Raw genomic sequence first — 13,789 nt, 5'->3', positions numbered from 1 at the left:
CAGTCTCCAGCTGGCTACAGGGCCGTATCTTCGCCATTTAAGCTGACAAAATAAAACCTAGGGATTTAGATCTCATTACTTCAGATCATCAAACACATTTTCATGCAGATGATCAAAACCAATCATTCAATTCAAGTTTATTTATATAGCGTCAAATCACGACAAGAGTCGTCTCAAGGCACTTCACATAATAAACATTCCAGTACAGGTCAGTTCATTAAGCCAATCAGAAAAAAGTTTCCTATATAAGGAACCCAGTAAATTGCATCAAGTCACTGACTAGTGTCAGTGTCTTTACAGCAATCCTCATACTAAGCAAGCATATGGTGACAGTGGAGAGGAAAACTCCCTTTTAACAGAACGGAACCTCCAGAGGATCCTGGCTCAGTATAAGCAGCCATCCTCCACGACTCACTGGGGATCGAGAAGACAGAGCAGGCACACACACACACACACACGTCCTTATGTAACCTTAAGGTCACATATAAACTGTGACCTTAAGGTTAGGATTGGGGTGAGGGGAAGGTTAAGTAGTTCACAAGTAGGTCTAATGTCCGTCTCTCCACCGGCGTTGAATACCGACGCTCTGGGACGCTGTGTCAGCTGTTTGTCCCTGATCGTCGTCCCGTGACGTGCTGTGGTGCCCCGAATCGTCATATATTGAGGATTGGTCACACGCGTCATATTTTGACTTCTTGGGTGTGAGAATGTGTTGACTAAAGTGAAACCGAATGCGCACACACAGCCGAAGCAGAGCCAGTGACATCCACAACCTGGGAAGCAGTTGAAGTTTCCTGTGTGGGAATATATCTAATCTAGCTGAAATGTTCCCACACAGAAGCCTTCACCTGCTCCGTTCAGTTGCATTCATTTTTTTCTGCTGGAAATGGCTGCAGGCAGTGAAACGGAAGGCAAAAACTCTGGAGCAACCCGGGACTCTGTCCCCTAGCCAATCAGCAGCCGATCCTTGCTGTGCATTAGTCTTACGGTCATCTAACAGAAATGTCTCCCAGCTGTCATTAAAAAGGTGGAAGCAGACTGCAGCGCCAGGCATGTCAGCTCAGTTTTTCTAAGTCCAACAGGTGGCGGCTCGCCACTCTGAAGTTGCAAGTGCAACATTCTGGCCACAGAGGGCGGAGGGGATCTGAGTGACTTTTCCTTAACCCTATAAAAGGTCACTTTAGCGCATACTTGCTCAAGAAAATGATTTAAAAACAGGAACAAGTAGTGTAGCGTGGCTTTAAGTCTTGAGCTGAGTTCACCAGAGACACTTTGCCTCCGTGAGGATGGAGGAAATCGACCATTTTTGGGTCTAATTATCCTTAAAATGATTGCTGGAAGTTTCATGCCAGATTTTGAACTGACTGCGTTTTATTTTGAGGAATGCTGGGAAACAGAAGCCTGGAAAACGACATTAATCTAAAATATTTGTGTAAATATTCTACGCTACAGCTGTAACCTGATCACAACACCAGATTAAAACAAAAGTCTGAAAGTTTTCTTGGAAGCAGGACTAAATCAGACGTGCTGCAGTTATTTAGCCATCAATCCAGTAACTTTCAAACATTCTGCGAATCTCCAGAGAACAATAAAAGCTGGAGCGAGGGAGGGGGCGTTAGCACCTGGATGGGGGTGGGGGGGGGGGGGGGGGGGTGCAGAGGCCTTTTAAAACACCATAATATTAATCCAAGTTCGTCCATGGCCGTTTTTTAACAGAACCGAGAGGCTGCCGTCGTTTTATAAACTATAATAAAAACTAAAATAAATCACATCACATTTCTTTACTCTGGAGGAAGCACCTTTTTGTTTTGTTTATATAATTTCATGTGAAGTGAAACCCTAACACTAACCATAACCCTAACCCTGACCCTAACCCTAATGTAGAAATGAGTTCACCTTTTTCTGAACAATTAAAGAGCATCAAGCTGGTTTATGATAATAAGTTATAGATGAGATTTGATCAGATATTCTGTGTTTAAAGAATAAAACTCATTTCAGCTGCTGGGAAAAGATCATTTTCTACAAGGAAAAGATGAATTATTCCATCATGGAGCCCCGGAACGCTGGGACGACTTCATGCCGAGTTCAGCCGATCGTCGCCACGTATAATCTACGTGTTTCAGGCCTTTTCCCACACAAAAATCCTCAGCAGTCTTTGGAAAACCATAAAACTTCCTTCTTTACTTCCAGCCAATTAGCATTGTTCCCTTTCATCCAGGGCGACTCGGTGAAGCTCGGAAAACACTTGACTTTTCCAGTGGTTTTATGTGGACTGGCCTCTTAGAAAGAGTGGCTGTGTTTTAGTCTCTAGTCTGGGCGCAGGTCGCCGTCCGGATGCATCCTCATATCCGTTTGAGGTTGGTTTGGAGTTTTGGAGCATTGTCAGGAACGGGATTTTCCTTCTAAGCATCTAGTTTTTGTTTGAGTTGAAAGGATTGAGTGAATGTTTGGTTTCCTGCCACTGAGCTGGTTGTCAGTAATGCACCTCTGTCCTGTCTCTTTATTCCGACTCCATCATTCATGATTGTTTGTAGAATGTTCTCTTTCCTGTTTGGACCAATTGTCTTGCACCACTTTTTCAGGGTCCTCCTGGACGAGCCGGCTTTCCGGTAACTGTCTGAACTTATGTCTGTGTGTCTTGCATGAGTTGGTCTCCACTGCCGTGCTGATCTCTGCCTGCCCTCTGCTCACAAACTCATCAACAGTAGTCCACAAACAACACGTTAGAATATGAAGCAAAGTCGTGCAACTTGTTAGAAAAGCACTTGTTGCATAGACTAATGAGCAATTCCTCATCACCTGGATTAAGATTAGGCTTTTTGGATCTTTGGACAGAATTTATCCAGTGATTCTGTATTTTTCTCACAGACGTCTGATACTCTAACTCACGTGTAAAGTTTGATCTTCTGTATATTTCAAACATTCAGATTCACCAGGTAGACAACAACGTCACATTTAAGTCTCGGGCCTTTCATGTATTTTTACTAAAATATTACAGTTCGCTAATATCATTAAAAGGTGTGCTGAGGTTAGGACCCAGACGCAGGAGAGCAGCTGCAGCCAGATGAAGTTAAATGATGGTTTATTAACTCCTTCACTGCCATTGACGACTAAAGTTGTCATGTGTATGTTTTTACTGTGTGGGCGTCGGACGAGCCCCCGCACCGTGAGAACAAACATCTCAGCTCTGAAGCCGATCTTCATCTGCATACGTCACACATCACGTGATCAGGAAGCAGAACATCCATGTGTTAGGAGATCGTTTCGGGCCGCTGCTGTAAAAAAAAGTGAGGCGTGAACCAGAAAAGTGTCTGCCGATCACAATTCAACAACGGATTATGAAAGAACGGATAACGCTCGAAACACACAGATTCTTCCTGATATAAGAGGTGAGTCTCCGCTTTGTTTTGTTAGTTTTGGCGTCGACGTCATCTAAGCGCGCAACATTCTGTGACACTTAAAAAAACAGTAAAAACATCGAGAAACGCTGGCAGCGAATGAGTTAAATGTGTCCATCACTGAAAATAAAACATTTTTAATGATTATCATTCTATTTCTGATTCTAACGGGTCACTCTGAGGCTGGACATGAAGATAGTCTCCTACACCTATCTCCTGCATTAGCTTCTGACAGAAAAGAGACGGTGAAACTCTAGGATTAGAAAAGCCAGACAGATCTATGCCACACTGTCACTTAAAGGGATATTCCACCCCTAAGTGAAAATGTGTCTATTTCTGTATTCTCCAGTTAGATACGTGAGAAAAAAGCATTTTGTAAGAAAATGAAGAAAATAAAAGTTTTACAAGTCTTACAGCTTCTCTTCTTGGCTTTGGTACGAGACGCCTCGGTCAGCTATGAACGCAGGCTCTAAACCTTTAAAAGTCACTTTTATCACATTTATGGAATAAATTATTACGTCTACAATGTTTTACCATAAATCCCAACAATGCATTTGCAAATATACATTTCGGGCATGTTCTGCTGGCAGGAGGCCCCGTGTCGACCCAGGACACGTTGGAGAGGTTACATCTCCAATCTAGTCTGGGAACACCTTGTGGTCCTGCCAGAGGAGCTGGTGGAGGTGGTTGGGGAGAGGACGGTCTGGAGCTCCCTAGTTGGGATGCTGCCTCCGCGACCCGGACCCGGATAGGCAGAGGAAGACGACGACGACATTTAATTAAAGAATATCCAAATCTAAATGTTTAGAATAAGTGTTTTTATAAATGTGGAGGCTTCTGTCAATGCAGCTCAGGATAGGTGTGTGTGTGTGTGTGTGTGTGTGTGTGTGTGTGTGTGTGTGTGTGTGTGTGTGTGTGTGTGTGTGTGTGTGTGTGTGTGTGTGTGTTCAGACATAATTGACCTACAGAAGCAGAGTTGGCTAACATCTGGGTTCTTCCTGAAGACTGATTCATGATCCGTGCTTCGACATACTAAATATTTACCGTAATTTCCGGACTATAGAGTGCACGTCAATATAAGCCGCTCCGGGCTAAAAGCCGCAGATATCTACTGAATTGAAAACGTAGTTTAACTGAACGTAGCTGAACTGATCAGTATCAAACAAAACAGAAAATTTATTGATTAGTTTATTCATCTTCCTCCTGCGCACTGAAACCACTGAAGTCATCTTCTGTGTCGCAGTTGAACAGCCTCAGAAGAGCTTCTCACACACCTTTTCTATTGCGATGTCAGTGTCGCTCTCCGTGTTGCTGTCATCATCCCGGGGTGAAGCTGGGAAAACAAGCAGCGCCGTTTTACTGTGAAAAAAAATCCTCCTGGGTGCTTTCCGTAGCACTCCTTTAACCATTCCTCCATTAGACTTTCCAACATCCATCGTGTCTGGTTGACTAAAGCTGCACCTCATTATAAGCTGCATGGTTCAAAGCGTGGGAAAAGTAGTGGCTTATTGTCCGGAAAATACGGTAGTTCAAAACATTCAGGTGCTTTTTCTGACTTGATTTTAAATATTTAGTCAAACTGAATTTAATTCTAAACAAGTTTAAGATTTGAATGTAGTCAGTTTATTCTAAAACTAAGCGTGAGGATCCAAACGCAGGTGAGTAAGCTTCTGGGAGGCTGCGGAGAAGGTAAAAGTCTCGTTTGTGAAAGGGGTCAGGATCAGCAGGAGTGAACGACAGCAAACAGAACCGAACAAGCAGGGTTAGATACATGAAGATAATCAGAGACAGCTGGGTGGAAACCATCAAGGGCAGGTGACATCAGGTACCAGGACGGGGCTGGGGAACAGATCCGGACAAACGTGTTCAACTTGAAATTTAGATTTAATCATAGTTTTAACATTTTTGACTGAAGTATTATTAATAATTACATTTAGATTCATCCTTCTAGCCTTTTGTTCTGTGGACCAGATGCTTTGTTGGACCGGGTCGAGTTGAAGCTGTGTTTGACTCTAGTCACTTTAGTCGCTCTGAAAAAAAATGCCTCTGTTTTGTCTTCACACACCTTTTTGTGCAACCCTGCTCACTGTTTGAGTTAACATCACTGTCACATGTTTATTCTAATACTAACAAACTGCTTGTTTTGAGCATCAGATACAACAAGTCTGTTTTAATTTTATTTTATTATTTCTGTAAAATCAGATTCTTTCCATCACTGGAGAGGAAATCCACATGGCAACAGAAGGGGAAGAAAACATGAGATCATGGATTTAATGAGGATGTGGGTTTTGGAAGGAGGGTCTTTATAATCAGCAATCAGTGTTATTTCTTATATGTGGTTATTTCAGAGCCTGGTGTTTCATTTATCAAACATTGCGTAGAATCCTTACTAAAACCGTACTTAAGCTCAGCAAAAAACATATACTTACGCCAAGCAGGTTTGTGATCTATCAAACATGGAGTACGCATAGCTGCACGCAATCTCCGCTTCATAAATCAGGGACTATCTAGAAAGGTTCTCAGCTGCTTTTTAGTCACATCCTGCCCTCAAAGCAAAGTGCCTTGTGGATCTCATGCATATACATAAGCCGGCTGTTGCAGCGCTCCACCAATGACATGGGGACCGTAGATCAAGGCAGATCAAGGAAGCGCTATTTCACAGAAGCAGAAGTTGAGGTACTTGTGGGTGAGGTGGAGAAATGAAAGGAAGTTCCTTTGCAACACAAATAAGAGAAAATCCACGGAGTGGCACAGCGTTGCTGAAGCCGTCAATGTTGTGAATTCTTCAGAGAGATCTGTGGCGGATATAGAAAATGTTCCAATCAGGATTCGATCCCCAGACTCCCAGGTGAAAGTCACACGCACTAACCAGCCACCCAAATGGAGATCTTCCTCGTACAAGTAGCCAGGACGCACGATCACACACACTGTCACAGACACATGACATTCTGTCTCAATCTCTCCCCCTGCTGATATTCAGCATTCTGTATTCTGGCTTCAGGCTGTGTGTGTGTGTGTGTGTGTGTGTGTGTGTGTGTGTGTGTGTGTGTGTGTGTGTGTGTGTGTGTGTGTGTGTGTGTGTGTGTGTGTGTGTGTGTGTGTGTGTGTGTGTGTGTGTGTGTGTGTGTGTGTGTGTGTGTGTGTGTGTGTGTGTGTGTGTGTGCGTGTGGGGGGTCTTGTTCTGTGTGAAAACGAAGCGGTACAAGTGATAATGCTGCAGGATTTCATAATTGTATCTTCTCAGCAGCAGCACTGCAGGTGCTCTCCATGTCCAACATGTGCGTAAGCCAGGTCCTTAGTCAACTTAAAGTTGCGCACATTTTTCCGCTAAGTTTTCTTTCATAAATCCCAAAGTTTGCTTGGACCCCTTTTTGTGTGTAAGCAAGCTTGATAAATGAGGTCCCAGGCTTGTTAGTCTTCTAGAGCCAGAGAAGATTTGCTGCTCCATCATGATGGATGATCTCTGCTCTTCACGCGTTTAACCAGCAGACAGAACTTCTACTGCTCCACCTGCTCCCAGATTCAGCATCCTCTATCGGCTCAGATAAAAAAAACTATCTATTTGTTCATGATCAGATATTAAAGCAACACGATGCAGCTTCTTTCAGATACGGAAGGCTTGACTCGTAGAGCGAACATCAGGATGAATCAGGCTTTTACCTGCAGAATGATTTTAAATGTTAGTCTGAATAAAGTCTGAAAACTGGTGGCTGATGTTGTGGATCTGAAATCGTTCAGCAGTGCGGGAAGCATTTAGTGGTTTCAGCAAATAATCACGTTGAGTGCTTTAGTTAAATGGACCTTTGGCGGTTCCAGATCCTCCAGGGTTAAATCAGGACCTTGGACAGAGCATCAAAGAGTGCCGCTCTGCGAGTCTTTAATAACTTCACCACAAACTAACGAGAGAGCAGAGATGCCTCGCATCTGATGGAGCTGACTCCACACACCAGGGCAGAATCAGAGAAACCCGCTTCTAACCATCCTTCACACAGAAATGTGTTTGTATTGTTGCTGCTGCTTCGGCAATCTCTGCTTTTGTCTGATCTGTGAAAGAAGAACCACTCCTAACTGTCTCTGTCATGCCGACCATCACTAACCCTGCTGCTCCTTCAAAGGATACCATGACACCAGCTCATTTACAAGCTCTGATTATCCTGCATGGACGTCTGATTCCCAGATTTAAAACATTTCTAACCGATCCGTGTTCCTCTTGTGTCCCGTGACTTTTATCATTAAAACCCACCAGAGATCTGATTGAATTAAAAACTCCATTTCGATGACATGAAGCTTGTAAATGAGTCGGAGCCTGAGGATCACTGTGTCCTTTTAGGACTCATCCTGTAGTTGAACGGTCTTACTGATAACATATTCCTAACCTATAGGGGGACAAAGGAAGTATGGGAATTCCTGGAAGAATGGTGAGTGACGAGCTCGGAAGGGCATTCTAAATTTGAACATCTTAGGTGTGTTCATGCTGTGTCGTGGTTCTAATTCCATGCTGTCGTTCTTTTGAAAACACAGAAACAGTTTCGTTACCTGTTTTGTCGCTACGTTTCGTCTGCAGCCGGCCGTCTGCAGCCGCAGACGAAACGTAGCGACAAAACAGGTAACGAAACTGTTTCTGTGTTTTAAAAAGAACGACAGCATGGAATCAGGGCATTCTAAAGCATTACCAACATAGATTTAAAACACGTGAATGAAAGTGTGTGATATAAAGAGTAAAAGACGAGGAACAACATCAATGAGAAGCTTGTAGTCTGACCCCGGCTTTCCACCGGAGCCGTCAGCAGCACGTTACTGCAGCAGCACGTCATAGCTGCTGATAGGAACCGCTGTGGTCAACAGAACCTTTTCCACTGGAGCCGTCGGCAGCGCGAGTCAGCCACGTCTCAGGAGCAGCATGTCGCGGCCTTTACGCGCCGGTTCTATTTTCTACGCGCGACGCCTCTGAAACGAGTCAAGTTCGACATTTTTGGGGGAAGGAATGACAGGAAATCAGACGCGGAAATGGAGAGAAGCTACAGAGATTTTCAGAATAAAGAACGTACTGCCTTCCGGTTGCTTTACTTTTAAAAAAATGTTACTAACTGTGCGGCCCCGTGAGAAGTTATCACCTAGCTAGCGGTCTCCTTTGTTTTTCAGGTCCGTATTGGTGATTATAAAACGGACAGAACATAAAACACAAACCATGTTGTAGTTTTCTCCTGCTTGTTGTTGTGTTTACTGACGAAGTCACTCGTGTGACTTCGTGCTCGGTCGGTGGCAGCTGCTCCCCTGCTGCTTCGCGTCTCGTGGGAAGGGCCAAAGGGCAAGACGTGCTGCTGCAGTAACGTGCTGCTGACGGCTCCCGTGGAAACCCGGGGTGATGCAGACAAACTAGAGTTTATTTATTAATCACATGAGGATGCCTGGAAATCTGAGCATGGAATAATAATAACAAATAAACGAATAATAAAAAGCAAGCTAACTGACAGAAGTAAAAGCAACACATAAAACTTAAGTCATGTAGAAATATTTGTGACAAATATTCTAATTGGTGTTCCACATGTTGACCCCACATAAATATTTAGCTGTTTAGTTTTAAATTAAATTTTTCCACGCATGGTTTTATATTAAAGGTACTGAAACATCAACGAAGATGCATTCAGAAACATTCTTAGTTACTGTTTCTCTATTTTACTGCTTTAAACACTTTGATTTGTAAATAGTTGATTTAGTGAAAAGATTGTAAGATTTAAAACCACATTTTCCTTGTTGAATGTCGGCCGCTTGGGGAGTTTATCGTACCAACAGTCTGTGCCATCTCCCATTGGGAGCCTAAGGCTCCTCCCCCTCCAGCCGAGGTCCCTGAACGGGACTGTAGTGGCGCTTACACATTAACATTGGTACGGGCCCATACAGTACTGAACGGCACCGGAATTTGGTTTCACACACAGGTCCGATTTGCGTTTTCTGTCCTGAGGCGACTCTTTTTCTCAGACCTTCTCCCCAGCGTTCAGACTGGGACCGAGGCGACACTACGGACTGATTGGCCAGCTGAAATTACGTCTACCGCCTCCGATCTGTGAGGAGAATGAGCCAGCGGGGGGTTTCCCGCATGCGCGATTCGTTTTCATGCTGTTGAGTAAACTTCTGTCTGTAGCACGGAGCCGCCGTTAAGTGTGGGAATGGGAGAAAAGAATAGCTTAGTGTGTGTGTATGTGTGTATGTGTGTGTGTGTGTGTGTGTGTGTGTGTGTGTGTGTGTGTGTGTGTGTGTGTGTGTGTGTGTGTGTGAGAGAGAGAGAGTGTGTGTGTGTTTGTCACAATATTATGAGGACACACAGGCGCGTTGCAAGCTTTTCAAAAGTGTGGGGGATGGTGTCTCCCGCGCATAATTCACAGTAACAAAGTCCATCCAAAAAGATGTATAAACAGAACGGGAAGAGCTGATCTTCCAAACAACAGAGCCCAAGTTTTCTCCATCAACACCAACCAATTTCAACAATAAGCTGTTTAATCAAAAGGATGTAAAAAGACACTAAATACGCATTTAGAGAAAAACACACAGTAGCGACAATCCAATATCCTATCCACAGAATCTGCTGTTTAAATTAAAGCCCAGGCTCTTCTATTTCCAACAATATTGATGCACTCTACTTGCAAAATTCACAGAGCCAGCAGCTAACAAACCACATCTCATTTCATGACGTGAAAAGCGTAAATTCAGTCTTTCCTTTGTCGATTCATGGTCATAATCCATGTTATAGTAAAAACAGTCCAATCCCTTTGTGTAATCCATCTTCACAACATCACACAAAGCTGATTCGTGGCTGTTTTAGCTTGCGTCCATCCAACGCCAAAGACCCAAAACGTAGCCAAATATATATGTATATATCAAAAGCAAGCCATTCTATTGGCTCAGAGGTTTCCTAACTAACCTGAATGACTTCAATAATCCAACGGCGAGGTCCGGAGAAACTCTCCTGAATAAACTGTAGCTCCAGCCCAGTCCACCAGCGCACAGGTGTACTCAGGTAGAGGCGGGGCGGTTTCGACAAACTTCATTTGTCACTGAATGTTAACAAAGCTGGCCTTTAAAGTTGGACAGCAAAAACTATTCCGTAGAAGGAGCGTTCAATTATTCCTTTTGCGAAATGGCTGGAAAAGTGTGGGTGTTGAAACCCCCCACATCCCCCTCGGATGCGACGCTCATGTGGTTCAGAGTCTCCAAATGCAACACAGCTCATCTCCGCCTTTGGTTTACCTTATGGAGCGGACTTTCCCGCGTGTATTAAGCCCCGCCCACAGGCTCGGGGATTTCCGCGTTCTTGAGAAGTCCCTCAGATTTATATGTGAACACGACACCGCCGTACCAGCCCAAACTCACGCCATCCAGCCCGACCAAACGCCAGCCGTGCCGACGCTAATGTTTAAGCGCCAAAAGTTATTTTCTGGTCCTTGTTGCCTTATGCCCTGAATCACACACGTTGCACTTCAGTTTAAATGAAAAATATTAATCATGTTTTAACTATGTCACGTAATCTGAGCTTTATTAGTTTGTAACAATATTAATTAAAACAGACATGTGGTGTATGACATCACAGCAGGATCTCTTCTCCCCCGGCGTGCTGTGCTACTCACCACTCGACCACATTTATGCTGGTTTTCACCACCTTTAATGCTCCTTTTGTCGTCCTAGAAGAAGGATGTGAAGCTCGCTGAACTCAGACATTTTATTCTTCTCCATGTCTGGTTTGATGACATCACTTTGGTGAGACGAGCAGTTGGGAATCCGCCACGTTTTTTCACGCAAAACCTGAAATAACTTTTGCCGCCTGTCAAAAAGAAATGCTATCTTGGCATCAAAATGTGTTTTTAAAATTCACGGACTCCATGTGTGAAATCCACGGAACGCATCAGACGGTATAGAAAGTAGCTTTTAACGGCTCAGAGACACCCATAAATGTTGTCCCAGTAATGCTAACCAGAGACCAGTCAAGCTGCTACTAATGCTAGCTGCCATAGCTAACATCCTTGTTGGATGAATTCCAGGATGCACTGGGAATATCCAGACTGTGAATGAATTATAGATGAATCCATAGTTACCTGTTGCGTTATACGGACAGCTTCAGGCGCAGAGCCATCAGAGTAAATCAGCCAATCATCTCATTTAGTATTCATGTCTGTCCTACATCTCAAGTCTGAGAGGAACTCCTTTGAGGACGTGAATGTGTTTAGTTTGGACAGAAATGATAAATGGGTCAAAAGAGAAACTAAAGAAACTGTCAGGGCCCAAAGAGAAAGTCTAACATCTAGGTGGAAGAGTTCAGTGGTTCAGAGGCAGGATGGTGATCTGAACATTTCACACCTGGACCAGGAGGGAGGAGGACGCCTCTGTGGACGTGTCCTAAGCTGACCTGATGCTAGATGCTAAAAACATCTTTATTGTAGTTAAAAATACATCTGACTCATTTAAAGATCAACTTCACTGAAAAACACGTTTTAATGATTGTCTCTGATTCTAACAGGTCACTCTGAGTGTTTCATGCAGGCTGAACATGAAAATAGTCTCCTACACCTATCTCCTGCATTAGCTTCTGATAGAAAACAGACGGTGAAACTCTAGGATTAGAAAAGCCTGACAGATCTACGTCACACTGTCACTAACATTCATGGACTCACCCATCTTAACTCATGACGGGGAAGGCTGTTGTTGGTTTAACGTCCAGGAAACAGCAGAGAACGTCTCTGCTAGTTGAAGCTAACCGTTAGCATTAGCAACTCCGCCACACAGCAGAACTCCTCCAGGCTTGTGTTCTTAGTGCAGATAAAACATCAACGTTGCAGAGCAAACAGAGTCGGTGGTAGAGTCGTGTTGCTGTCAGCCAATCAGAGGAGCGACGTCCAAATCTTGCCGTCACTTTCTCCTCCACTTGATTTCTCCGCGCTGAAACAGACGCACCAAAGCTTTTTTCCCAGAGTGCGACTCCCAAGGCATTCGTTCCTACTAGAGACCACTGCAGATGTACTAAAAATCACTTGTTAGTCGCTTTGGACAAAAGCGTCTGCTAAATACATAAACATAAACATAATAAACATAAACACAAAAACATGAGTGAAGGTGACCATTAAGAGGTTAAATAAACATGTCAGACTCAGTGTCTGTACCTGCAAATTTTATTTATATATAAAATATGCTTCTTCCACCCAAAAAGTCCTATTCAATCATGTGATCAATCACGTGATCAGATAAGGTTTTTCATTCATCCTGAGATTTAATAACTTTTCCTTCATGCTTCGTCTTCAGCTGATGCGTCAGGTCAAAGTGGGTTTCGGGTCAGATAAAATGTTTGTGAATGCACGAGATAACTTCTTCATAATCACACTCATTAAGTAATTAGAGTACTTCAGGTACGATTGAGCTGTGTTGTTATAATGATGTCATGATGCCCCCCCGCTGCATGCCCTGATCCCTCCTGCCTCTAACACGACCTCCTCTCTTCTTCTGTCTCTTCTCCCTTCACACCTGTTTGCATGTGTCTGCCGTGACTCATCCCAGGCCTTAAAAGGACCAGCGGGGGAGAAGGTAAGTTTAGGATTGTGTCGCCTAGCAGCACATCTAAATATTCACACGTCAATAACATTCTGCAACCTGCTGAAATCGTCATCCTCTGACATGTTTACCTGAGCCGCCTCGTTCCTGCGCAAGAGGAAAAGTGAACTTTGTCTCTGCTGAAGGACATTTTAAACGTCCGGCTGTAACGAGTGGCTGGGTTGTGGTGCTCAGACGTGCAGCGTGATGTTTGCAGGTCGCTTCTGATTTATATCACGAGTTTTAAGTCAGAAAATGAGCTATTTTCCACTCTGGTTGGATTTCGTTTTAAACCGTGAAACAGAATAGCGTCCATTTGTCACATAAGAGTCAGAAGGTCTAAACTTCCCAAAGAAAACCAGACATGAAGCGAGCAGAACTCTGTTGTGATGATTGTGTTTAACTGGGGAGCTGAGCAGCCGCCAGCTGCAGGGAAAAGGACGTTTATTTGCCTCAAGGTGAATAAAACAAACAGCACAGCTTTAAGTGTTAGCTCCTGGACCTTCGCCTGGTTTTATCGCTCAGGTGAGTCAACAAAAACACGACAAACATGTAATAAATCAACCTGTATACACGCTGCTCTAAGCAATCGCCTTTACTCACATCCATAAAGTATTTTGTGAAATTTGTAGCTAAAGGTCACACTGAGTTTATTCAAAAAATGCAGTTTTTGAATCCCACCATTTCTCTGTAGGATGAGTGTTTTTGTCTTCGTTCAGCCCGAGTGAGAGTTGGTTTTGTCCGTCTGACGGGGTTCTGACGGCTGCTGGACGCATCCAGAACTGAAACGTTCTGTTCTGGAGTGGCTTGTTGTAGAT

General features: G+C 43.8%; 1 protein-coding gene across 1 annotated transcript in view; it reads left to right on the top strand.

Annotated features, from left to right (window-relative positions):
- col13a1 (collagen, type XIII, alpha 1) overlaps positions 1 to 13,789 on the top strand; it is a 116,590-nt gene that overhangs the window by 58,450 nt on the left and 44,351 nt on the right. The window contains exons 3-5 of the mRNA XM_054749954.2: positions 2,583 to 2,609; positions 7,781 to 7,816; positions 12,939 to 12,965. Of these exons, the coding sequence (XP_054605929.2) occupies positions 2,583 to 2,609; positions 7,781 to 7,816; positions 12,939 to 12,965 (90 nt within the window). The remainder of the gene's footprint in view (positions 1 to 2,582; positions 2,610 to 7,780; positions 7,817 to 12,938; positions 12,966 to 13,789) is intronic.

The sequence above is a fragment of the Nothobranchius furzeri genome, chromosome 12 (genome assembly GCF_043380555.1).
Source record: "Nothobranchius furzeri strain GRZ-AD chromosome 12, NfurGRZ-RIMD1, whole genome shotgun sequence".
NCBI classification, from domain to species: Eukaryota; Metazoa; Chordata; class Actinopteri; order Cyprinodontiformes; family Nothobranchiidae; genus Nothobranchius; species Nothobranchius furzeri.
This window is presented reverse-complemented; position numbering and strand designations above follow the sequence as displayed.